At 38.4% G+C, this 27636-nt stretch overlaps 2 protein-coding genes and 1 long non-coding RNA gene across 4 annotated transcripts; all 3 read right to left on the bottom strand.

Moving 5' to 3' along the window:
• Positions 1 to 6442: 6442 nt before the first annotated feature.
• On the bottom strand, positions 6443 to 7843 carry LOC103433741 (CBL-interacting protein kinase 2). The gene is given in 1 exon segment (NM_001328929.1): positions 6443 to 7843. A coding segment is annotated over 1 exon segment (1401 nt).
• Positions 7844 to 13328: 5485 nt separating this feature from the next.
• LOC114824416 (uncharacterized) lies at positions 13329 to 27584 on the bottom strand. 2 transcript variants are annotated; one of them, XM_070820714.1, is made up of 7 exons: positions 27310 to 27584; positions 22106 to 22201; positions 21893 to 21940; positions 15169 to 15302; positions 14771 to 14968; positions 14072 to 14131; positions 13329 to 13756 (listed from the first exon to the last, which is right to left on the bottom strand). In XM_070820714.1, exons 2-7 carry the CDS (start codon positions 22194 to 22196, stop codon positions 13607 to 13609), a joined length of 681 nt encoding a protein of 226 aa, XP_070676815.1. In that variant the 5' UTR covers positions 22197 to 22201; positions 27310 to 27584; the 3' UTR covers positions 13329 to 13606. The 2 variants fall into 2 exon arrangements, with proteins under 2 accessions (XP_070676815.1, XP_070676814.1); XM_070820713.1 differs by having other exon boundaries at positions 21893 to 21952; positions 27310 to 27570.
• Positions 17627 to 19360, bottom strand: LOC139195338 (uncharacterized). Its single transcript, XR_011580169.1, has 3 exons — positions 19155 to 19360; positions 18665 to 18731; positions 17627 to 17858 (listed from the first exon to the last, which is right to left on the bottom strand). It is a non-coding gene; the product is annotated as an uncharacterized lncRNA (long non-coding RNA).
• Positions 27585 to 27636: the final 52 nt, after the last annotated feature.

Here is a 27636-nt window from a genome sequence, read left to right as displayed (position 1 = left end):
AGTGATTGTATATTTTTTTTACATTTTTTACACTTATACAATAATTATTATTAATTTTGCCCTAAAATAATTATATGAATAAATACATGATATAAATTAATACTATTGGGAGGTACGGTATACCACCGGTACTGGTTTTGGATTCTAGTACCGTACTGGAACAATATATACTTAATAGAGGTGACAAATAAACGGGACGGGTCAACCCAATTTATTTAAAATCGGCCCACATGTGTTGTACTGTGCTTAGGTCAATCCATTTAATAAACGGGATGGGCCAACCCAATTTATTTCAAAAACACAATTCTAGTGACAAATATGCTTGCCTTTATTAGTTATTAGCTAATTAATATTCACGTTAGATTATTTTCATTCTTAGTAATCAAGAGCCTTAAGGCTAGTACAATATAACTAGTACAATAATCAAGAGTTTTATTAGTTTTCTAGCTACCATGACTTTGACCGACTGACCAACTACGCCATTGCCGGGTTCACCTGCCAGCAATTCACCGGCATTTCCCCATCGCCTCTTATTAGCTGGCTTAAAGCCTTGGCTGGGTAGTTCCATAATGGTGGTGGCATTGGGTGCCATAGAATCCCTCCGGTCAAGCTGGAAGTCCCATTTGGCTCGCCCACGGCCATGACCCCTTCTTTGGCTGCCAGGGCCAAAATGTCCGTGCAGGGCACCACGTCAGGGGCAGACATCCTAGAGCTTGAACTTAGCAACATCGACGACCTGGAATCAGCAGAGTGAATCTTTGTTGGGAAGGGTGCCATTCTCTTCTTCCATGGTGGGAGTGTTGTCCAGCAACACGGAGCCATCGCAACCTTGCACGAAGTAGTCGTGGAAGTGCATGCGGAGTATGGAGGCTCCAAGTTGAGCCTCCTTGGCGACAGTCTTTTGGACGACTCGGTGGATGATAAAGGTGGCTCAGGGGCAAGTGTGTTGGTAAAAGGTCGAGGACAAGGGGAGATGTAGCACTTGCAATGTATGGGTGGGGAAGTAGGGATATGAGGAAGATGGGAGAAATGGTGGTGAAGAAGACTTTGTTTTCTATTGGAAATAAAACAGAGGAATCTGGAAGTGAGAAGGGTTCAACGTTTAGGAGTTTGGGTTTGAAATGGGATGAGAAAAGTGGTGCCGTTAAAAGAGGATTGATATTACGTATTTAAGGTGATGAGAAACTGTGCATGGGTGATGAATCAGTATATGAACACTGTAATCTTGTAGCTGTGCATGGGTGATATGTGATAACACTGATAGGTGATGAATATGTGTGTGAACACTCTAATTATAGAGATATAATTAGAGTGTGAACAATGACCATGTTGATCTATTATTAATCATGCATAATAATGTACATGAACTATTCCTCTAAGTCTTCCCGATAGAGTATAATACTAGAATATTGCTTTCGTCCAATTGTGTATTTTCCCTTTAAACTTGGTGATATCTCAATTTGGGAAGAATAAGATTATTCGGCAGTCTCACTACAAATCATCTTTTAAAATCGTACTCTTCTCCCATATATGTTAGTTAATATGGTTTTGTATTTGGAGTCGAGTCTTCTTTCAGTCTATATATAGAATTGGGTTATATGCTTGTGGATCAGATCAGATAAAATCAAATGTGAAGAAGTTGGGTTATATGTTTGGTGATTTAATTGGGCTTTTGGTATGTTTACTAGTCTAATTTGTTCCAATAACACAATTCTAGTGATCAAATATTGCTTACCTTTATTAGTTATTATCCAATTAACATTCACGGTAGATTTTTATCAGTCTAAGTAATCAAGAGCCTTAAAACTGTAGTGCAATATAGCTAGCTTTAGAGCTATCGTCCGTCCTTAGTATAGGTGACAAACAGGTTGGCTTGTCTTGGCCAATTTATTTAAAATTGATCCACATGTGTTGTACCATGCTTAGGTCGATCCACTTATTTCAAAAACACTAGTACCAAATATGCTTGTCCTTATTAGTTATTACCTAATTAATATTCATGTTAGATTATAATGTAATATAACTAGTACAATAATAAAGAGTCTTATTAGTTTTCCAGCTCTGCTGCTTCGACTGACCAATTACGCCACTGTCGGGTTGACCTGCCGACAATTTACCCACACTTCCCCATTGCCTCCCCTCAGATGACTCAGGGCCAACATCTTCTCCATCGCCGCCACCAAGTCTTCCTGGAACGCTGAACCGTTCCTATTGTAGCACATGACATGCTCCTCCACCCCCAACGATAGGCCTGACAATTTCTGACATAACCCGTTAACCCGATACGAAACGACACGAAATTAACAAGTTATCGAGTCGACACAATAACGAATCGGGTCTTTATCGGGTAACCCGATAAGCACATGTTAAGATAACAAGTTGGTATGGGTATACACGTGGGTAACCCGATACATGATAAACAAAATATTAATTTAATAATTTTATACTCTTAAAAATACTATAATAATTATATATTATATATATTAAATTAAATATAGAAAATTTGAAAAATGAGGTAATATATTTTTATATGGTATAATACTATTGTTTTATTTCTTTTCATAATTATTTTGGTAAACTTCTCATAATTTGAATGGTTTATAATATTTGGTTTTTCTATACGTAGTTTATGCAGAAGAGAGTTCTGAAGTGGAAAACCTTAGTGAAAACATTATCAACATAACTCTTGACGGCAATAGATCAAGTCAAAGTTCCAAAACAATTTCCCCATGATGATTGATGAAAATTGAAGGATTTTGTAAAAGGAATAACAAGCAAGCTTTGACTTTCATTGGTAAGGTTTTAACTTCTGAGAAAGGCTTCACAACCTTGGGAAAAAAAAAAAAAGCTCCTTCATTTTTCATATCCTTGCACATTTGATATTTTGTAGTAGACTAATAATGTATTGGTGCTTTTTTATTAGGCTCTTATTTTGGAGTGTAGATGTAGTACTTAATGACAAATGTGTTTTTATCTTTTGAAGTAATATTTATGTGGCAATGTAGTATGTGCAAATTTAAGGAAAAAAAAAATTTCTTAACAGGTCGGGTCATTTTACTTGTTAGGTAAAGTGAGCCAACCTGTTAAGGACCCATTATGATAACGGATGTGACACAACACAACCCGTTAAGATAATATGTGTTACACAAAAACGACATGAAACACAGAAAACACGACTTGTTTTTCAGGCCTACCCGATGCATTGTCGCCCTCATTGCCAAAGAATGCCTGGTCGGTCTAGAATAGGTCTTTTCGCTCAACGAGGTTACCATAATAGGTGTTGTTGATGAGTTAGGGCTTTGAGGGTCAACGACTACCACTGTGACGTCACCCCCGATCAATAGATAGGCAAACTACATCTTTGCCACATACTGATGGTCCATGTTGTTGTCATTGTTGTAGATAAGATCCTGGAAGAACCAACAGCTCGCCCTCCCGATGGTGTAAGAGCTAGACAAGGCCACCATCTCTACCTCCGTGAAGCTTTTGGCGATGAACTTTTGCTTAAGTTTGGTGAGAGGGGAATTTGGGCCAGGCAGTTCCATGGTGGCGGTGGCATTGGGTGTCAGAGAATCCTTCTAGCCAAGCTGGACTTCCCAAGTTGGCCTGCCCACGACCATGATCATTTTTCTAGCTACCACGATCAGAATGTACGCGTAGGACACGATGCCCAAGTAGACATCCTCGAGCTCGGACTTTGCAGCATCGACAACCTGGAATCTGTGGAGTGAATAAGGAGGGGTGCCCTTGTCTCCTTTCTTGGTAGAGGTGTCGTCTAGCAAGATGGAGTCATCACAGCCCTGCATGAAGTAGTCGTATAAGTGCATGCGCTGCAAGGAGAATATGAGTCGAGCCTCTTCAACGACGGCCTTTCGAACGACTCGGTGGATGATGGGGGTGGGTCAAGGGCAGGGCTGGCCCTGAGAATTTGGGGGCCCTATGCGAGTCTTCAAAGTGGGGCCCTAGAGTTCTCTGACTCCTTGACATGTGTAAATTTTTTTTACTAAATACATAAAAAGTCTATTTCTACATCAAATATCTTAAAATTAATATTGAAAAAAGAAAGATATACAAAGATTACTCATATATTACTCGTCTCGCATTTTTAGATGCAAATGCACTTATTAGGTTTATATAATCTAATTTTTCAACCAATTCAAACCGAAAGAGAAGTCCCTACCCAGTACGCCAAATTTCAATCATTTTTCTATTGTTACAATGTTACTTATTACATTCAATAAATGAATGAATGGTTGAATTACAAAGACAACATCTTACAACTAGGGAAAATACTAGAGTGAAGATGATAGCAATTTTCGTATACGCGACTAGGCGGACGAGTTGGATTTAAATAATTTATTATATATTATATAAACTAATTAATTTGAACATTAAATAATGTCATTTTTCAAAAAGGTGAGTTTTAGCCTTTTAGGTACATAATAAAGATATATGTGGTGTGATCTTAAAATAGGACGTGCAACTATAAAAAAAGATAGTGGGATCATCTTAAGTAAAATCATGCAATTAAAATGATGTTGGGAATAGGGTTGTCTTATTCCTCGCGTTAGGCAGACCCTACAACTAAAGATTTCCAAATTCCGGCGTTTACATGTAAACCCTCATAGCTCCCGTCCATCCCCGTCTAGACCTGCCTAGCTCCACCTAAAAATTAGGGGCCCTTTCGAAGTGGGGGCCCTAGTCGGGCGCCTACTCCGGCTACCCTCAGGGCCGACCGTGGTCGAGGGCAAGTTTGCTGGTAGAAGGTCGAGGACCAAGGGAGATATAGCATTTGCAGAGTATGGGTGAGGAAGCAGGGATAGAAGGATGAGGAGGATATGAATGGTGGTGAGGAAGACTTTGTGTTCCATTGGAAAAGAAAACATAGAAATCTGGAAATGAAGCTGAATTGAGAAGGGTTTAGCTTTAGGAGCTTGGGTTTGAAATGAGATGAGAAAAGTGGGTGAGGTTAAGGAAGGATTGAGATATTGTATTTATGGTGATTTTGAAGCTGTGCATGGGTGATGAATCTGTATGTGAACAATGAGCATGATTGATCAATCACAAATCATGCATAATTATGTACATGAACCCATCCTCTAAGTCTTCTCCATAGAGTATAATACTAGAATATTGATTTCGTCCAATTGTGTATGTTTCCCCTTAAACTTGATCATCTCTCAATTTGGGAGGGAATAAGATTATTTGGCAATCCCACTACAAATCATTTTAAAAAAGGGGTGTGATATCCACATATCATTTTTTATTTTTTCACACACCCTCTTATTAATTTTTGTCCTTTGATATTTTTCAATTAATTCAATCAGACGGCTGAAAATTAAGAAGGTATATGAGAAGTAAAAAAGGGTGTGTGTATAGCACACCCCTTTTTCAAATCCTACTCTTCTCCTGTATGTAGAATTGGGCTGTGTGCTTGTGGATCAAATCAAATCTCAACAAGTTGGGCTGTATGTTTGCTGATTCCAATTGGGCTTTTGGTCTGTTGGTTTTAGTAGTCCAATCCTAAGGAAGTCGAATACGTAGTCTTGCTGGCTCACATATCTCATTGGACCCACATTTTTCAATTTATTTAATCAATTTCTAAAATATATTCTTTTAGTATTTTTCAAATATTTTTATCTTTAATTTCTAATTTTATTTTTCAATTTTTTTTTGCACCCTTTTTTTTTTTTTTTTTAAACTTTAATTTGTACCCCATAATTTTAAATCTTGATATGTACCCATATCAAACTAATTTGTACCAATGTTGTTTTAGTTTTAATTCATACCCATACGTTTCTAATTAGTTCCAAGTCCACGAGTTGCCGATCATGGAGCACTTGGTGCACAAAACGGCACCCATGTCGTGCATCAACAAGCTATTGACTTGCGGGTTCGCTAGTCGAGGGAGTACTCCCCCATAATTTCTTGTTTCTTTTCCTGGTTAGGAGTTCTCTGTCTTCCACAGGCTGCACGCCCGCTGAATCGGCCTCCACTGCATCAGTAGGGTGGGTTGGGGCCGGAGCTGCCATAGAGTCATGTCGTCTTCGGGTGTGAGGACGCCTAGTAGATCGGGTCCCCAACCTCAATGCATTAGAAGTATTGGGGTCGACCACCACCCCTTAAACCGCTAGCCGCCTGGGTGAGGTTGGGTATCCCTCATGCCAGGTCACTCTAACCCACCGCCGTAGGAAAAGTAATCAAATGTAGAAAAAAAAAGCAATTTTATTACATGAATCCTCAGGCCTCCACACTCAGTTTAAGAAAAACTAATGTTTCTCAATATTAGACCAACAAAGTTCATATCATCACATACTACAATCAAATCCGCTACCATTTTTTTTATTCGATTGTTACGAATCCTGGGGTGAGACTGCATGCACTGGGAGTGCCAGAGAAGGCTGTTGCTCTTGCTTCCCTTGCCGTGGCGGTTCTTGCTTCCCTACGTGTGTTCTTGTCCCTGCGGCAGCTCCTGCACTAGTTGTGGTGGCTCTTCTTCTTCTTGCTGCTGCTGCTGCTGCTGCTCCGCCCCTTGCCAAGTCCAAACAATGTCCTTCAGAGCTGGTCTGATATCTTTCTTAATGACCTTCTGATACTCCAATGTATCTCCACTAGACTTCTTCACTTCCACCAGATGAAAAGTCGGGGTGATTTCAAATATCTCGGTGTCAATGCTCAGCACCCCCTTCCTGCCTTCCGTGGACCCTTCCATTTTCAACAATCCTCCATCCCGCTTCTTTATTTTTAGCTTCAGACGCTTGGCAATGTCCTCCAGCTTAGAGATGATGGTGGATGCCGTTTTGTTGGATGTAAACCGCACTTCCTTTTTCTGGTCTGTCTGCTCAAACAATCCAGACAAGTCAAAGCCTTCGGAGTAGGAGATGATATCAAAAGCATTCAAGTTAGATGGCTTTGATAATTCTTGCTTTGACTCGACAGAAGAATTGCTGTCTTCATTTGGTCCAAAAATTGCATCAACATCCAGAGGGGATGGCTCCTTCATCGGTACCTCAGCAATTTCCGGTTTTTGGACCAAACCCTTGCGGAACCAAGAACTCTGCATAATTTTGGCAATGGATACCCGAGTATTTGGATTGGGGTCCATGATCTGTGACAGCAACCTGCGTACTTCTGGCGAAAACCAGTTAGGGAATTTGAACTCGCCCTTACCAATCTTCTTATACATCTCCATCAGATTTGAATCGTGAAATGGGAGATAGCCAGCCAATAGAACATACAATACCACTCCACAAGACCAAATGTCAGCTTTGGCACCATCATATCCTTTCCTGTTTATTACTTCTGGCGCAACGTATGCAGGGGTTCCACAAGTTGTATGAAGCAAACCATCTTGCCGCTTAGATTCACCAAGGGCACTCAATCCAAAATCTGAAACCTTTAGATCCTCATTCTCATCCAAAAGTAGGTTTTCTGGTTTCAAATCTCGGTGGCAGACTCCTCGACTATGGCAGTAATCAACAGCACTGATGAGCTGCTGAAAATATTTCCTAGCAACATCCTCCTTTAGCTTGCCTTTGGAAACCTTGTTGAAGAGCTCACCACCTTTGACATACTCCATGACAAAGTAAATCTTGGTTTTGCTGGCCATTACCTCATAAAGCTCCACAACATTCGGGTGTATAATCAGTCGCATGACAGAAATTTCTCGCTTAATCTGATCAATCATTCCGACCTTCAAGACCCTCTCTTTATCAATTATCTTAATCGCCACACTCATGCCGGTTTTAAGATTCCTCGCATAGTGAACCTTGGCAAAGGTTCCTTGGCCTAGTATTCGCCCCAATTCATACCGCTGCATCAACACGCTTCCTTTGTTTTCCATTTCTGGCTAACTATTCTTGTACACAGCAGAAGCTACTTCTACCCGATAATACAGAAACTATGTTCTCAAGAATGTAAAAGTTCAACCATCTTCATAGACATCATGTTTCGACAAGATGTGCCCGCCTATATTTCTCACTGAAGTGGGCACTTGAGCATAGAATCTGAACTCGTCGAGAGTTTTTTCAGTCTCATCATTGATAAGCAAGGGCAACTCAAACAGAGCTACAACCTCATCGATAAGAGATGGCGAGTTCTCAACCTTGAAGCACATCTTGCAGCATTCCCTGGCTTCCAGTGGCGGATCTACAGAGGGACCTGGGAGGTCCCAGGACCCTTCGGCGACCCTAAATCGCTGCTAGAAAATTTTTGGGGACCCCTCGTACTCGAACACAAGGTCTGTGCAATGTGTTTTGTAATTTCTGGGTTGGTAGGTTCTGTTCTTGCGAGAGGAAGAAGATGATTAAATGAGTTTCTCTCTCATCCTTTCATTCCCACGTGACCACCCTCAAACTTTCCCATTTTATTGATTTTTTAATTGGTCCAATCACATTCCGATAGCTAGCATCAACTTGATCTTTCCAAAAAATGAAAATGGGTTGTCGGTCCCTAGGTGTATATTTTTGTTAATTGGTGTGGCTTCCCTCCTTACGCATCTAGTGCCTCATTTTGCTTTCTACACCCACATATTTAACACACTTATTTGTCTTAAAATTCAATATAAATCAATATGATCTTTAAAAATATTATGTAAATTACTATGAACTTGTAATTATTTGAACTTTTATCTTATACCTTAAATTCACCAAAATACTAGGTATATAATAAATTTACTTAAATCCACTTAGACCGCGCACGGAGAAGAAAGAAAATAGGACCCTTTTTAACAATTGGTATATTTTTTCTATTTTTTTTTTGTTAAATGTGTAGTTTAGAAATAAAAAAATGTGGAGAGATTTTTCAAGTCAAAGCTGATAGCACCATCTATTTGGTCATTGAGAAAGATGGTTGAGTGATGTTTTTTCATGTATTGGTAATGAAGCTATCATAGAACATTTTCAGACTATGAAACCCCGTCGTGGACGCTCAAATTAGGATTTTATAGCTTGTAATGTTGTTTTGCGTATGATTTTTGAATGAAATGTATTATATTTAACTTTTCAATGTTAATTTTGTCTATAAATTTTTTTACCTTTATTAATGGGACCCCCAAACTTAAAATCCTGGATCCGCCACTGCTGGCTTCCGTCTTTGATAACCCAGAGAAAACTGAAAAAGATGACTTAGCTCAAACTCAACCGGACACGAAACAAGGTAGCAAGCAGTCAAAGCGCCATACTTGCCAACAACAAATATACACCTGAGAGAGAAGAGGACGGAAATATAAGATCTTTGAGCCTTCGCATGCTTAAGGGTCCGTTTAAAAGTGCTTTAAAATGGTTGAAAGTTTTTTAGTAAAAATGTTTTTGAAATCAATTCTCAGTAAAGTGTAAGTAAATAAGTGCTTTTAACCCAAAATTATTTTCACTAAAAATATTTTCGATTATTTTAAAAGCACTTCCAAGTTCTAAATCCAGTGTATAATTTGCAGCAAATTTCGAAAATAATGCATAGTTTTCTGTATCCTTCATATTCGAAAGCTGTGAACTTCATCATCTGTTTCAGCAATTTATAAAATAATTTGAAGGTTTTAATTTATTTCAACTTCTAGTAGGATAAACAATTCAGCAACACAATCACTTCTTAAATTCAAGATATTCAATTAAAACTCATCCAAAAAGAAACAGGAAAAAAAAAAACCCCATTTCCCAGCTTCAAATTTCCAAGATTTCAGCACCTCAACAAGGGAAAATAAAAGAAAAACTCTAATTTTCTAGGCAACCAAACAGGAAACAAATTTTAAAAAAAATCTGTAACTAAAAATAAACAAAATTGAAAATTTCTCACTTTGACAGAACCAACAAATAGAATTAAAGAACCGAATAAAAAGATTCGAACTTACCTTGAAATTAGAGGTAGAAATTCTCTCCAAGTTGGAAAGAATGAAGAACAGAATCTTGGTTTTGCTTTTTGGATTCAAAGCAAGATAAAGAAAACCCAAATGGCTGTAGTGGTGTGTGGCTATCCTTTATAAGCTGTGCCTAACGCGCCAACGCCAACCAATAAATTTCTGTCTTTTTCTCACTCGTTTTTTTGGCTTCTTGTTTGCATGAGATCACAGCACTCCCGACTCACTGTTCTTGGACATAAATACAAAGGCGCCACCTTTTTTTCTTAAATTATTTCCCAAATTTTAAATAAAATATTCGTAAAATTAGTATAATATCTGTTTTGTTTTGCTAACTCCATGAGTTTTTGTTAAACGGAAGCCATAATAACAGGAACTAGATCCACTACCTTAATGTCCGGAACTTAAGGATTCACAAATTTGAGCCACATTTAATGTTTCTCATTAACTCATTTCGTTGATCTACGTCACACAAGTCAACGACTCCGATTTTTTTTCCACATAAATGTGTAGTCTAGATCTACGTATCCCTAAGCTTCGAACACTAAGGTTCAGAATAGACCCAATTTCATAATAATAGTCATCATTTGCTTACCTTAAAGTGCTTGTATAATAATTAATAATGCTTAACTTAGGGGGGTGTATTCAATTGGGATTCTAAGGGATTTTAATTCTTTTAATGAATCTAGGGATATTCAATCAGGATTTTAAGTGATTCTCTGAAATTCTAGGTGTATTGAATTAGCATTTTAAAATAGTTTATTAAAATCCTTAGAAATCCAGGTGTATTCAATTAAGATTTTAAAGAAGTTTATAACATTCCAGGTGTATTCAATTAGAAATTTATTTTAAAGAATTTGAGAAAGTTGAGGAATTAGAGAGAATTGGAGAGATTTCGTAGTGTATTTTAAACATCCACAAATCTCACCTCTTCCCATGAGATTTCGAGGGAATTGAATCAAAATTTTATATGGAATCTCTACAAATCAATTAAACTCCATAAAAATCTATGGATTTATAAATCCATTAAAATTCTCACATTCTCAATTGAATACATCCCCTTTAGTTTTGCGGAGTAGACCCAATCAAAAACTCAATCCGATATCATTTTGACCAAAAAAAAAAATTCTGATATCATTAACCTTAATCACTACGATATTAAAAACACTAAGGCAATATTTTGATTTTGATTGGCGTTGGGGTGCAATGCATATAATTTGGGTGGGCGGAGGGCGGGCCAATGCGATGCTTCATGACTCGAACATCTTTGGCATTCTCACCCAGAAACCAATCACGACACGACGTGATTAATTTATTATTATTTGTTGTAAGAATTTAATGAGGGAAGTTTTGTTGGCATTTCAAAAATCTTATTCTACACTCTTCATAAGTGTATTTTTCTCACTGTTCTAAAAAATGGCCTAGGCAGTTGCCTAGGCACTAGGCGGTGGTAAGCCGAGGCGTTTTCTTGCAAATCGGTTGGAAAAATCAAATCGGCTCTAGGCGACCGCCTAGGCGAGCTAGGCTAGGTAGGCGGGGTAGGCGGGGCTAGGCGGAGCTAGGCGGTTTTTTTTTTTAATGAAATTAAAAAATAAAATAAAAAATCCTATCTAAGTCTAAGTGGTTTAAAATTGTGAACTTGTTGTACATTTGTCATTCTACAATACTCCTCACTATGGTTACATGACATATATGCTTAATGTGTTTTTAAATTTTGGACTTGTTAGATACTCTTTTTGCATTTTATCATTTTTTTTATTATCTTATCCATGAATTTTATACAAGTATAATTTTTTGTAAGTGTCAATATGCACTTATTTACAAGATATACAAAAAAATTATCTAAATCCGACTAGAGCCCGTCTAGGCGCTAGGCGCCAGGCGCCAGCCCGCCTTCCGACTAGCGCCTAGCGTTTTTTAGAACCTTTTTTTCTTTTTAAATATAGAAAGTTTGGAGTGTAGAATGAGATTTTTGAAGTGCCAATAATTTTCTCTTTATTTATTATTAATTATGTATTATTATTTTTTTTTTGGAATTTATTTGTTAATATTCCAGTTTTTGGTAATTAGCAGAGGTTTCTACCGAAGGCTGCCCACCGTACACGTCCCACTCAGCGATTGCTTGGCACCACACGAGCTTACTGGTCCGTGTCCGGTTACCCTCCCTGGGGCCCCACCGTCTCCCGGTCGGAGTTGGCCGCGCGCTGCTCCATACAAATTCAATGACATAATCTTGTAAATTAAACAAGGCAAGTGAAATTCTTGCTCCGTACAAATTTAATGCTAAGGCAAGTGAAATTTATACATTCATTCTCTTTTCTTGTTTATCGTTGTTTAATTTTGATCTTTCGATTGTGTAAATTAAATAAAAATTAATGAACATGGATGAATAAGGGGGTGTGTACAAGGATGAAAAAGATGGTAGAAATCGTTTTTTTAAGATGAATAGAGTCAAAATATACGAACGTTGGAATGAAATTATGCTTAGAAAGTTGGACGTAAGAACAGTTAGACAAAATGATTGAATTCGAAATTTAACATATGAAACACATGGTCAGAGAAGTCTAGAATTTTCAAAAGCATATGGGTTTTGCAAGTCGACCAGGAGAATTAGGGAAGCTTCGTGAAACCAATGAACGAACAAAATATAATAAGCAAGCCTTTTTTAATAATTTCTTTAGCAAAAAGAAAGCGCAAAGTTGGTGCTTGGCTTCTTAGGGCTGGTTTGGTATTACTGTACTTTAAAAAAAAACTGCTATGAGAATAAGCGGCTGTGAAATAAATAAGCAGAATGTTTGGTAAACTTTTTTGTAAAAGTGCTTTTGGAAAAACAAAAGCAGTCTGATAGTAGGTCTTTTCATTAAAGGAGCACTGTAGCTCAGTGTGCTTTGAAAAAAAACCAGTTTTCCAAAGCTGCAAATAGCAGCTTCAACTTTTTCCTTTGATTTCAGCTTATTCTCACAGCAACTTTCAAAATAAGCCTTTTTTTTTTCAGTTTACCAAACACCTAAAACCCTCACAGCTTTTTTTCATGGATGTTTTTTTTTAAGCACCCTACTCCCAAACCATCCTTAGTCTCCCTCGAACCTTCTAGTCTCCCACTTGTACTTGTTTATTGAGTGGTTTTCTTGTAAGAAACTAGTGCTGTGTTGCGGTATTCAAAGTCAATCAAACACTGTTTTGACTTTTTTCTAAGTATCAACTATCAGTACTGAGTTGGTATCCAAAGCTATCAAACATTGTCATATGTTTTAACTTTCTTACATGATAATGCTTAATTGACTCGGGATACCATTCTAGCAGCGTCCGAGGTGTACACATATTTCTCTCCAACTGTGGGAGCTGGAGAATGGATTTGTATAGTCGCGGAGCTGTTCTGTGCTGCTAAAAATATAAAGGCCATCTTTTGTTTTAGCAGCAAGGAAAGCTGTCAGTAAGCAACAGCATGTTCAACATATATAATTCAACGTTGCATCACTAAAACAACTAAAACGTTTGATTTTTCCTTGTTTTGCAATCTAAATATGATTTAGCTTCGAATAACATAAGAGATTACGAATCGTCAAAGATAATGCGGTACAGAATTTTATCGTTACATATTTTAAAATAAATGTTGAATCAAGTCTCCTGCCACAAAGAGATTATAGCACAGCCGGGCACACCTACACAAACGGATGTGTTAGACACAAGTTCCAGTTTACCTTTGTTCCCATGACGGAATGGATTCATCAGTCCAGTGACTCTTCGTTGCCACGATTAAGAGTCGGAAAGATTGGATATGTGTTCCATAATGCTAGCTGTGTTCGAATTACAGGCATGTAGTGCAGTGCATATGTCTGTTGCTTCGAGGTATTGCTCTGCATTGGCAAGCATGAGTGGGGCATACTTGAAAACGAGCTTCTTGCACTGTTGAAAATTCAAGCGGGTTAGAAGAGAACCATATGAAGGTACTGAAGCAATGGAACTACCTTAAACGATTAGTGTCATCTGTCCCAAAGATAGAGAAGAGAGAGAGACATTTCAACGGAAAAGATTTTGAAGGGCCGTGATAAATAACCAAGTGATTAATCTGTTAATGCATACAGCAATAAAATTCTCGTATACGAATATCAGTTCTCAATTTGATCTGTTAACGCATTCATGAAAATCGGGAGTAAAACACACTTCTGATGAGAACATATGAATCCATGGATATTGACTAATATTCTTAATTTTCCTCACCTTTTTGTTATAGTACTCCACCGGACTGCATGCCTTCAGAAGTAACTCAATGATCTCCAGCTGACAGAAAACAAAAATAGAATTCAGTTGTCTTGGTGGCATGAAGCGCCGTTGGATGAAAACGACGAGAAATTTCTTGCTAGTAATAAGTTAATAACAATCACGAGAAAACCCAGCAGTCTATTTTGCCAATATTTGAAGTAAAAAGCTCCAAAGTTTTCAGCTCTCCTGGAGTATACATTTGCAACATTACTATGTTTTTTTTCGGTGAGTAGCATTTCTGAAAACATAAATCCCGCCTCGCGACAAATTTTCAACACGGTTCTCTGAGCAAGAAGCCAATTGCAGAATGATACTAATAACAGCTGTCTAATGTTGGTCATGGGTGGCAAATGATTAAGTTCAATCCACATGTGCAGTAGCTTGTTGACCTTTCGCAAACAAACTCAGCGATATATAAAAAAGACACATGCATTTAGGGCTCCAAGTTTTCTTCTCAAGCTTTTGGATTTAATGAAATATGAACAAGGTTCCATCTTGTAAGTTAAAAAAGATAGCGGTAACCATAATTTGTCACAAATCAACTAAAAACTGTGGCTAATCACGATCAACAAGGTAAAAATTAACTTCTAAACATCAAAATCTGATATGTTCAGTATGGTGTCTTCTTATTATTGAAAGAGTACTGCAATTACTAACCTGCGTGTCAGGATCTTTCAACTTAACCGACATTTCTGAAACAGCACGGTGACATAATCCACAGCCATCCTCTTTGAATTGTGAAGAAACACAAGCTACTTGCTGACAGAGGTTGACCTTCTGGCAGAACTCAGCGGGTTCTAGAGAGGAGACCTCTAAGAAGAAGAGAGGAGCATAATAGTCCACCAAAGTGACACACTGTCCCACAAAAAAATCGTAAAGACGTTCAGAAAGCATTTTTTCTGAAGTTTTGGGAGAAGAAAAGTAGTATTAAACATCATTGGTTTAGATACAATGCGTCATAGCTTATCATAACTCTAGAAAGCTTCTTATAGCAATATATTTGATAGTGTACTAATACTCTATAAATCTTGTAGAAATTTAGAAGGGGTGACTACCTGCTGCTCGAAAGAGCGCAACTGAGAGCAGGTCTGATGTAGGTATTCGACGATCTCTGTCTGGGTCTTGTTTTCACCAATGTAATCAAGCGCTTGGCCAGCAAACTCCTCACACAATGTGCACGCTTTCTCATGTAAGTTTATGAGTATGAGTTATGGAAGGAATCAGTTCTTGTGTTTAAGATTGATATGGAAAAGTCTTGGTCAAAAGCCTTAACTTATTTGGTTTCCTTGTGGAATAAGTTTTGTGAGATTCTGAATAATCCTTGTGGGATTAGAACTCGGTAATAGAACATGTTTGGGATTGATATGTTGTATCAATTGTGATGTTTGAATCCTAAGTCTATTCTAATAGGGAATGACAAAAGGAGTGCTATAAAAGCTTATGCCACTACTCTTGCAATATACGGTTATATAGAGTTCCAAGTCCTATTGTCTGGAAGAACCATTGAGATTTGTAAAAGAGGAGAAGGCAGTAAGCTGTGAAGTCGCAATGGCTTCTTCATCTGGTTCCAATTCTGCAGGTAAGTTCTCGAGCTTTTCTCGTGTTTTTGTTCATCTATTGGTTTAGTGGAGTTGTGATTTAATTGGTTGTATCCATGTTCTTTAGATTGATGAACTGTTAGAGTTTATGCTTACATGTGGTATCAGAGCCTAGGATTCTAACCATTAAGTTCAATTCTTCATGAAAACCATTGAATCTGGGAACGAGTTGCACTGTCTGGGTTTTCGAACTAAGCCTTAGGACTCTTAAGAAATATATGAACTCAAAACGATGTCGTTTTGTTTATAAAAGAGTCGTTGGAAAAGGAATAGTGAAACGGTGTCGTGTTTTTTTTTTTTTGTATAATACTTTAAAAAAAAAAAAAAAAAAAATTCACCGATTGCAAAATCTGGGTTTTACGCTTTCGATGGTGTTCTTCGAAGTCTGGGTTTTCATCACTCATTCAAATCTTAATTTTGAGTCAATATTGATGCCATGATTCATACGATTCATCAAAAGGTATGAATTATGATCTAATTCGCACCCGAGGTTTCAATTTTTAAATTTGTTTTGCATACTGTCATGCTAAAAGGAAAACTTGAAACTGTTATGTATTTTTCTGATTACCTTGGATGCCGATGCAGTTTTGAGTTGAATGGTTGCATAGATTGTTACAAATTGCTTCCGCTGGTATAACTATTGAGAAATCAACCAAATAAGTTTTGTCTTATTGTTTTATGTTGTACAATCGGTGCTAACCAATTCTGCATAAGTATGACAAATAGTATTGCAGTTAGAACAATTAATGTTGTTTGTGGATATCATTGCAATTGTTTACTCTATGTATATCCTTAAATTCAAGGATATGTATATAACTAAATTGATTCAATGGGCTAAAATTTTAGTGGTGAAAAAGATGGTAATCAGGGATCTTTAAAAGGGTTCATAGTTTTGATTTCATTAATCAATTCTGCGGAACCATTGAACAAAGATCATGTTACCTGCATATTGAGATTATATTATCATTATGGCCCTTCATATTGACGTTAACTCATTCATTGTTCTATTATTTCTCTTGTTTTATTGAAATCTGAATGAGAATTGTCTTTTTCCGGGAATTGGTGCCAACGAGATTCTGGCTGATAACTTTGGCGATGATTTTGGATTGGCGCGTCTATAATAATGGCAATTCACTTCGATAATCTACAATGGTACGAGGTCCATGGGAATTTGGAGTGATGGCAATCCACGCGGTTGGGTCTCGAGCATTGATGGATAATTTGTTTCATTTATTTGGAGCCGAGGAATTGCAATCGGGTTGACGAATATGGATCCAATGATGCATTCAGGTAACTTAGTTCATTGTATCATGCATGATTAATTGTTCTCTTATATGCATGATTATAGTGTGATGAGTTTGAGCATGATGAATTAGGGCTTTTGCTATTTCGAGTATGCCTGTATAATTGTATACTGTGAGGGCATGATTAAACTCGAAATCCCTATGGATGCCAACTTGTGATTTATGTGGGATGTCTGAAATCATTTTTTGTTGCATAAACAAGTTAGTGTAACATTTAGTCTATGTAAACTCCTTATTTTTCATTAAAGAGACTATGGTTCTGATTAAATTAGTCTTGGTGGAGGATAAAACTTGTTCATATACAACACCTATTGTTCTCTTTTGTTTGTTTGGTTGGGGACATATGATGAATATCAATTGGGATGGAATAATTTTGACTGCACGAGTACTCCATAAATTGGTATTGTTTAAATGAATGTTGGCAAGTATATATGCTTAATGACTAAGTGGTTCTAAATATTAAACTAATGGAATTTGGATGACATTGTTCCTATTTATGATACATAAACTAAATGCATTATTTTTGGTTCGAGTATCATTGACACACCCCGATCCGGAGGATCCAGGTGTGCTGGCCGTCACGTGGGTGTGACGTAACCATAAGCACAACACGGAAGCGGAAAAGCAACATAAATCAACAGAATTTCAAACCAAATTCAACATAACCACATACGGACATAACCGGACGAGTTTACAAGTAAACACATAAGTTCAGAGCATAGGTTATCTGCAGTCAAGTAGGACTAAAATAAGAATACATCACCCTCAGGTGAGTCCTACATGTCCCAAATCTGTCAGGAAGCCGGAAAGGACCTCGTGAGCCAACCACCGCTAAACTAGAACCTGGAGGGGCGCAAAACAAAATGAGTGGGTCAGTAAAACAAATTAGTTTTCCAAAACAGTTCATTAAAACAATTATATCCCCTCGCCGTAAAAACCTGTATACTTTCCCAGAAATATATATAACCATATAAAATCTCAAAACTTAAATCTCAAATCTTTAACATTTTCAAGAAAACATGCCATGACATAAATCAAAATATAAATCAGGTGAAATAAGGAATCAATCGGAGACCCTGCAGTTGGTCCTATACGATTAATTCAATAGCTCAAATCCCACTAGGCCGGAGTCACCACAGTGACCTATACGGCCCTATTCTGCACATCACTCGGAACTACGTAAGGTAGTCTATACGATGAAAGGTGTAAAAATACGCTCTAGTGCTTCTCTCATCATATCATCAGCGCGCATAACTAAGGTCACCCACTAGTCGGAATCACGCCTAGTGATCTGTACGACTAGCATGTCGGAACCCTCACATGGTCTGTACGACATCCACCTACTTGGATCCAAGACGAGCGTGCGGTGTGGTGAATAATATAAGCACTAACACCTAGGGTGCAGATTATGAGCTCAACTCATCTCAACAACAACAATTCAATGAATAAATGAACTCACCTGACTTACCTGTGCCTCCACAGCACCATGCAACATGTATGCATCATATCTCAATCATATAATTCATAAACCAATTCATGATTTTCAAATAATTCTATGCATGGCATATTCAAAACATATTTTCATATAAACATTTTTCTGGGAAAAACAGTAGTATATAGGTAATACGAAAACAAAACTGCCCACTCACTGATAAGTCGACGGGTCGTAACCCCCGTGGCGTCCCTGGATGCGGTCGTCCTCGGGATACGTCTCACCTATATGCGAAACAACTATAAAAACGTTAATTTTAAGCACATCACCAATAATTTGAAATAACTTCTCATACGACGCTCAATTTTGGTATATGAATATACCACATCGACCTACTCGACGTCACGAGCGTCGAGAAATTTTTAGAAAATTTTTTGGAAGCCCCACGCGCCCCCACGCGCCACACGTGGCACGGGTCCACGCGCTGGCCACGCGCAGCACGTGCAGCGCACGTGTCGTCTTCTTCGCAGGTCTCGCCGGACTGGTTCTCCGGTGGCCGGACTCCGGCCGAACTCCGGCCGATTTTCAAACTCACTATTCTCCTTCGTTTTTCACCCATTTTCTTCGTATTTTATACCAAATTGAAGCCCTAAGAGTGTACAATCACGTTGGACTTGTTTTAGGGCCTAAAAACTACGAAATCTCACCTTGCAAAAACCAAAGATTCGGCCAAACTTGAAACCTACGATCCCGACGTCCAAAACTCTCCAACGAACGTCCCCGAGCTTCCTTAGAACCTCCTAAAGCTCACCACAAGCTTGAAATCTCCTGAAACACAACATTTTACGTTCGCATGAACAGTACCTCAAAAATGGAGGTTCGGGATCTATGTGAAATCGAAGGTTTCACTTCCTAAAACTAGTACCAATGAACTCAGGACGACGAAAGGATGAAGATGCATACCTTATTTGCCTCGATCCGTCGAGTTTTGAAGGGTTTTGGTGGTGGTCCGTACGATATGGGTGTGTGAGGGTGTGAGTTCGTGAGGGAGAGACAGAGACAGGGAAAGCACGGGGGAGGAGAGGGAGAGAGGAAGATCAGGTGTGGTCCAAAATAATCCACACCCTCCATTTCATCCTAACCAAACATACCACAAATCAATTTCCAATAAAATCCCATCCAACCAATGCTATTTTCGAAATAACGTTACGTACCTTAATGTTCAATAAGGGCAATTCTGTCATTTCACATTCCCGTCAAAAGTACCTCCGGGACGGGCTGTGACAATCATGTAGGGAATTTCTTGCTAATTGAATATGTACATTGAATTTGGGTTTTATTTTGTAATGATCTTATTTTCATTAGTTGACTCAAATTAGATTTTGTGGCGATAATTGATCTTAGCCTTAAAAATTTACTTGTATGATTATATAGGTCAAGCTATGAATTTTGAGAATTAGCTTGTGTCATCCATATACAAGGATGATAAACAAATTAGCTTATGTGAGACGTTGTCTATATTTTTGTACAACACAAATTGACATTGCCGAATGCATATTGATTTAACTTATGAATTCATAAGGAAGCCTGTGCTTATTGTATTGTGAAAATCATGGAGTTTAAGATGCATGCTTATTGTATATGTATATTTGTGATTTCATTTATGATGCATGTTTCCGCTATTATGTTTTGGTTGAAATCACAAATAGGGAGGAAGAAATAGTGGTCTTGATTATCTCGTTTTAATCAAGACATATTGTTGTGATATATATCTAGGCATTATCAAATTTGGTTGATTTTGCTCGATGGATATTGAACTAGTTAGGATCAAATTGAATGCAAAAATATTGTGTTTGCTATTCTGATTTTGGTCATTGTTGAAACTGGTGATTTTGGGTTTATGTGAGATAAGTTTTTCCAAATGGATTGCGACTATCTTTTGATACATAGACTGTTTGCATAATGGTTTAGGTATTTATGACTAAACTGAGATTATGCAATTGGGGAGGAATCGGGAACCAATTGGTTCATATCTCCGGTTTCTTTATCGGTTGTGCAGTACATTCTGCTTATGCTTAAGTAGGAGAATCATATGTTCGAATGTAAGCATAAGGCTAAGAGTATTTAGGCCGACCATAATAATTCATTTGGATGCTTAAAAACCAGTTTATGGTTTTATTGAAGCAATTGGTTGAATTATTTGTGTTACTTAATTTGTTTAAGTAATGAGAAGGATCCTATGATGTTAGCATTCAAAAGGAAACAAATTTGGTTTCCATATGGATTCTGATTAGTCATTCATTGTATTGGAATGATTTTTAGTTAATATAGTTGCTATTAACTTGTACTTAACTTGGTTGTGTTAAGTATGGCCTAGATAAGTGGGAGTGTACTATTTAAGGGCTTGAAGATAGTTGCTTTTGTTCAGTTAGAACATGGCAACGATGAGCTTGAAGATTCCCAGAACTACAGTAGTCTAGTTGGCTTAGTTATGCTTATCTAGTTGGTAGTTTATTTTGGTGTTCAATTTTTCCAATTATGTGATTAATTGATCCAGAAGACAAGTTTATCTAATAATAGTTGAGATTGCTAAGAAGATCATTTTGGATTTTGCTGGAGCATTCTTTATAAACTGTTATTATACTATTGAGTTTGATAAATGTGTTCTGATAATTAGTATTCTGTTATGAAGTTGGCTAATATTAGTGGGAGTAATGTTTTGGTATTACTCTAACATTGTTTCACATGAATGTATAGATCAGATATGCTGTGATTGTTGGATCGATTCTGTGTTGTACAGATTAGATTCTTGAATTCCATATTTTGAAATGTATTTTGGTGTGTGATTGTGAGCTTGTTGATTTTGGACTTGGTGATCATTTCTATAAATCTTAAAAGACTGGTTTTGCATGTTCATACTCAAGTGGGAGAATGTAAGTTTATGAGTATGAGTTATGGAAGGAATCAGTTCTTGTGTTTAAGATTGATATGGAAAAGTCTTGGTCAAAAGCCTTAACTTATTTGGTTTCCTTGTGGAATAAGTTTTGTGAGATTCTGAATAATCCTTGTGGGATTAGAACTCGGTAATAGAACATGTTTGGGATTGATATGTTGTATCAATTGTGATGTTTGAATCCTAAGTCTATTCTAATAGGGAATGACAAAAGGAGTGCTATAAAAGCTTATGCCACTGCTCTTGCAATATACGGTTATATAGAGTTTCAAGTCCTATTGTCTGGAAGAACCATTGAGATTTGTAAAAGAGGAGAAGGCAGTAAGCTGTGAAGTCGCAATGGCTTCTTCATCTGGTTCCAATTCTGCAGGTAAGTTCTCGAGCTTTTCTCGTGTTTTTGTTCATCTATTGGTTTAGTGGAGTTGTGATTTAATTGGTTGTATCCATGTTCTTTAGATTGATGAACTGTTAGAGTTTATGCTTACATCTCATTCCCAACAACTTCTTCAACTTGGAAGGTTTGAGTTTCCACCAGGTGGCCTGACTTTGAAACTGAATCAGAGAGTAAAACTATCAGTTAAACAATATGTTCCCAGGAAGCAATTACTTCTCAACATTGAGGTGTGAATGGGACCCTCGATTTTCAAAGACGATACTACAAAGCATGTTCATATTTCATTATCATTGGACAGTAAATTTTCTTACCAGACAAATCAAGGTTTGTCAGTTGTCTAGCATCACAAGCCCAACTCGCTGCCAACACAAAAAGGAACAAAACCCCAACTCTGACGTCCATGGTGCCTGAAGTTGCAATCATTTGTCAACATAAGAAAGCCGCCATGATAAAGGGTTCATAGTTATCAAAACAATAGCAAACAATAAAAGGTCATAGTGTAGTTTCCCCAAAACAAAGAAAAGTAGTGACAAGATAATTATAAAGTCGTAGCAAATGCACTTTGAACCTAATAATGGTTGGAAACTATTGTCTCATGTCGCTAGCTATTGAACAACAAGGGCAAATGTCAACTAGGGTCAGGACCGTAACCCATGATTCGCTACTGATTGGCATGCTGTCTCTAACACACCTGCCTAAGTTTTGATTGAGCCGAATTCACCAAACCAAGCGGGGCAAACTAAAATCTCAAAGTCCATAGCAAGTTCTAAGTTTCTTATTTCCCAAATACTCTTCCGATTGTCAACCGATGTTTTTAACCATTTACCCAATTGAAGTCAGAGTAAAAGCAATAACAGCTATAACACCAACAACCAAAAGTAAGAAAATTTATCAACGCATGAAAATAGTATTGCGTCGTGTCAATCTATCGCGTCGTGTCGTGTCATAGTTTAGTGATTCCATTCTAGTTACAATCTATCGCGTCGTGTCATAGTTTAGTGACTCCATTACAGAAAAGCAATTACAGAAACGCAAACAACAAAAATCAATCTATCGCATCGTGTCATAATTTAGTAACTTCATTCTAGTTACAATTCGAATACACCTTGAGCCTCATAATAGTCGGAAACTATTGCCCCATGTCGCAAAATATTGAATAACAAGTGCTACAAGGGTCAGGGCCGTAACCCTCGAATCAATGCTCCCTAGAAAACTGTCCGTAGGACCGTAACAGACCTGCCTAAATTTTGAGGAAGCGAATTCGCCAAACCAAGTGTGGCAGGGTAAATTCTTGTCAAAGTGTACAGTAAATTCTTGTGGCAGGGTAAATTCTTGTCAAAGGGTAAATTCTTTCCCAAGTATCCTACCGAACCGATTAGATAGTGATGTGCCTGATGATTTGCGCAATTGAAATTGTACTGATAGTCTAATAGTAAAAGCAAGAACATCTATAACATAAATAACCAAACAACAGACAACCTTAATCAGAGACCAAAAGCAATAAAATTTGTCAACGACATACAAACAGAAGAACCAAGTTAACAAAACCATGCATACAAAAACACTAACATATAGCAAATAACAAACAACATGGACAGATATCGAATCAATCCTAAAAATCACAGCTTTTGCCTTTTGGTGCTGAGAAAACGTGGGAAACGAAATAAGGAACAAGTTTGAAGTTATAAAGACTCTAAAGGATTTTCAATGTTGGAAGAACAGAAACGAGCGGAGTCGAAATCCCGAACAATCGGAGATACATAGTGTAAAACTTACAACACTCACAGTTTCACTTCAATTGCATATCCCCATCAGTGATGGGCTGCATGTATTTATAATGTATTTCAGATTACATCAGGGAACTGAAATCCCTATTTACAAGGATAGTTGAAAATCAAAGATACAACAGAAAGATCACACTGGGATTTACACGGAAAGGAATATTTGAAAGAGTCTTAACCTAAACTAACTCTTGTTGGATAACAGTTGGACTTGATCACGAACTCTTGAAACCTCACGCGGACTATGACTTGGTCTAACATCCCCCCGCAAGCTGACAGGGGGAGATACAACTGGAAGCTTGGATACTAAAAGTTTGAAACGCACAGCAGACAAGCCTTTAGTGAACAAATCAGCTGTCTGATCTTGGGAACAAATATAATTCACCATTAGCTGACCACGAACCACCTTCTCACGAACATAATGATAATCAACTTCCAAATGCTTCGTCCTCGAATGAAACACTGGATTCGAAGCTAAAGCAATGGACGAGATATTGTCACACCAAATCGTTGGACAGACAAGATGGAACTGTAAATCACGAAAAAGTGACCGTAGCCATGACAGTTCCGCCGCGGTGTAAGCCAGCTGCCTGTACTCAGCTTCGGAACTCGAGCGAGACACCGTTTTTTGTTTCTTAGAACTCCAGGACACAAGATTGGAGCCTAAGTAAATGCAGAAACCTCCAGTGGAATGCCGAGTATCAGGATTTCCAGCATAATCAGCATCGGAAAACGCCGTGAGATGGGTAGTACCAGGTTTGTACAGAAGACCATGATTGTACGTGGCCTTAACATAACGAAAGATCCTCTTGACGGCCGTCCAATGTGTAGTCTTTGGAGAGTGCATGAACTGACAAACCTGGTTCACAGCATAGGAAAGATCGGGTCTGGTGATGGTAAGATATTGAAGTGCGCCAACAACACTTCGATATACGTCTGGACTGTCATGTGCTTCACCATCATAAGCACTCAATTTCTGGCCACAAGAAACTGGAGTGGAAATCGGTTTGGCATCCAAGAATTTGGTACGCTGCAACAAATCCAACGCATACTTAGCTTGACTCAAATGCATCTGATCATCCACATATTTGACTTCAACTCCGAGAAAATAATGTAATGGACCCAAATCCTTCATGGAAAACAAAGTGCCCAGCTTTTTGATTAAGCAAGTCATTTGCCGTGAGCTATTCCCTGTCAACAAAATATCGTCCACATATATCAAGAGAATCAAGTAAACACCGTTGTGATTATAAACAAACAAACTATAATCACAAGTGGACGCTTGAAACCCTAATTGAAGCAAAAATTCCGAGAACCGATGAAACCAAGCTCGAGGAGCTTGTTTCAAGCCATAGATACTCCTTTGCAATTTGCAAACATAATTAGGATACTGCGGATCAACAAAACCGGCCGGTTGCCGCATATACACATCCTCATTCAAAAATCCATGCAAGAACGCATTCTGTACATCCAACTGTCGGATGGGCCATCGGTGTGAAACCGCAAGACTAAGAACAAGCCTTATAGTACTGTGCTTCACCACGGGACTAAAAGTTTCTGTATAATCAATGCCAGGCTTCTGATGAAAGCCATTTGCAACGAGCCTCGCCTTATGCCGTTCAACGGAGCCATCTGCACATTGTTTGAGCTTGAAAACCCATTTGTTAGGCAACAAGTTCATGCGTGAATGATACGGAACAAGCTTCCAGGTACCACACCGCTGTAAGGCATTGAACTCTTGAACCATGGCATTCCTCCATTCCTGATTCTTGATGGCCTGACTAAAACATGTTGGTTCAACAAGAGAAGGATTAATAGTAACATGCAAAGCATATTTGGGATTACGCTTTTGAATGCCAGACTGTGAACGAGTAGTCATTCTTGCGGGTAGCACAGACTGTTGGGTGGAGGAAGTAGGACCGTGATCATCAACTGACACGGATTGGTTCAGTTCAGGAACTGGTAATGCCTCTTGCTCATTTGAAGATGGGGTGGCAGGCCTAGAGGATTCTAAAGGCATTAGGGCTGGTGGGTCACTAGAAGTAGGTAAACTAGAGGTTGGGATGAGGTTATTTGACTGAGGAATAGCAGAAGATATGAGATTTGGTTGGGGTTGGACCTGTGAAGGCGGACTAGGAAGCAACAAAGTGGACTGTGGTGATGGAGATAAAAGCGGAAACGTAAATAATAAGTCAGGGGAAGTCATATTTCCTGTGTATCCAACGCTCCCCAGGGAAGATGTGAGTTCCTTAAATGGAAAAGTGTCCTCATCGAATAGGACATGGCGAGACAAATATATTCGTCTCGTGGACAAATCTAAGCATTTGTACCCTTGATGATTCAGTGAGTAACCTAAAAACACACAGGGTTTTGACTTTGGTTGGAGTTTATTTTGTGCGTAAGGCACTAACCAGGGATAACATTGACAGCCAAACACTTTAAGAGTTTCATATTTTGGCATTTTGGCATACAGTTGTTCATAGGGAGACTTATGAGACAAGGCACGACTTGGCAACCTATTAATTAAATAAGTAGCTGTTAAACAAGCATCCACCCAATATTTATTTGGAATATGTGCATGAGAGAGCATGACAATACTAGTCTCAATAATGTGACGATGTTTTCTTTCGGCAATGCCATTTTGTTCAGGATGTTTTGGACACGAAAATCTTTGGGAAATGCCATGAGTGGCAAGATAGGTTTGAAATACATGACTTTTATACTCACCACCTTCATCACATTGAAGAGTTTTGATAGACCTGTTAAACATATTTTCAACCTGTGCTTTAAACTTCACAAAGATTTCAAAGACCTCACATTTAGTTTTCATTGGAAAAACCCAAGATTGTTCAAAATAATCTGGACAAGTTCATCATCATCCACAGGTTTGCCAGCTAGGGCAAGGTTATCAGAAATAGCATTCATCTTATCAAGATAATCAGCAATCGACAAATCACATTTTTTTGTTTGTAGTAGTTCATTCCTCAGAAACAAGATGCGATTCTGGGACGTAGAGGCATACCGTTGCTCAAGAGCCTCCCAGGTTGCACGAGAGGTCCTCTTGCTGGCCACGACCGAGAGCACAGATGGCGTGAGCGATCCATTAATCCAGCTGAGTATCATTTGATCGTACTGCACCCATGTTGTGTACGCAGGATTGGTAGTTGTACTGCCAGAAAGTTGTTTGGGAGGGCAAACAACCGTCCCATCGACGTAACCCATCAGGTCCCGACTTTTGAGAACAGGTAAGATCTGAGCCAACCATAGAGGATAATTGGTCCGATCCAGCTTAATATTCACCACTGTGGTCAACGACGAGAAGGGGTTCATGGTGGAATTGGCGGGGTTGGAGGTTTGGGTTGCAGCACCGTTGCTAGAATCGGCCATGGAAGAAAAAAAAAACTGATATGTGTCGTTAGACTGCTAGGGCTCTGATACCATGTAAAACTTACAACACTCACAGTTTCACTTCAATTGCATATCCCCATCAGTGATGGGCTGCATGTATTTATAATGTATTTCAGATTACATCAGGGAACTGAAATCCCTATTTACAAGGATAGTTGAAAATCAAAGATACAACAGAAAGATCACACTGGGATTTACACGGAAAGGAATATTTGAAAGAGTCTTAACCTAAACTAACTCTTGTTGGATAACAGTTGGACTTGATCACGAACTCTTGAAACCTCACGCGGACTATGACTTGGTCTAACACATAGATAGGTATTTACCTGTGATTGTCAGGGGGGAGAGAGAGGGAGAGAGAGAGAGGTGGAAAACTGGATTTTTTGGAATTCCTCTTCCCTCTTTCTTATTTGTTTCGAAGTGTTCGGGGGTGGGGTATGCGTTGAATTGCCGTTGGCGATCGTTTGCTTTGTTTTCTTGTTTGTTTTAAACAGGAACAGCTACCCCATCTGGGTTGGGCTTGTGTGTGTGCTAACACTGCTAAGCAATATGTGACATGGACTCCTTCCTCCGTGTCACATTGGAGTTCGTGACCTTCCTGCCTTGTCAACTGCGTATCCACATAGGGTTGGGTTTGTTTTGCTTTTTGAGAT

Source organism: Malus domestica, chromosome 04 (assembly GCF_042453785.1).
Source record: "Malus domestica chromosome 04, GDT2T_hap1".
NCBI classification, from domain to species: domain Eukaryota; kingdom Viridiplantae; phylum Streptophyta; class Magnoliopsida; order Rosales; family Rosaceae; genus Malus; species Malus domestica.
Note: the sequence above shows the minus strand (reverse complement) of the source record. Positions and strands in the feature narration are given on the sequence as shown.

Coding starts and splice junctions, on each gene's coding strand:
- LOC114824416 (XM_070820713.1), bottom strand. CDS start 22,196: ATGGACGTCAGAGTTGGGGTTTTGTTCCTTTTTGTGTTGGCAGCGAGT. Junction 14,969..15,168: donor TGCGCTCTTTCGAGCAGCAG/GTAGTCACCCCT, acceptor TTTGTGGGACAG/TGTGTCACTTTGGTGGACTA. Junction 13,757..14,071: donor TGGAGTACTATAACAAAAAG/GTGAGGAAAATT, acceptor AATTTTCAACAG/TGCAAGAAGCTCGTTTTCAA.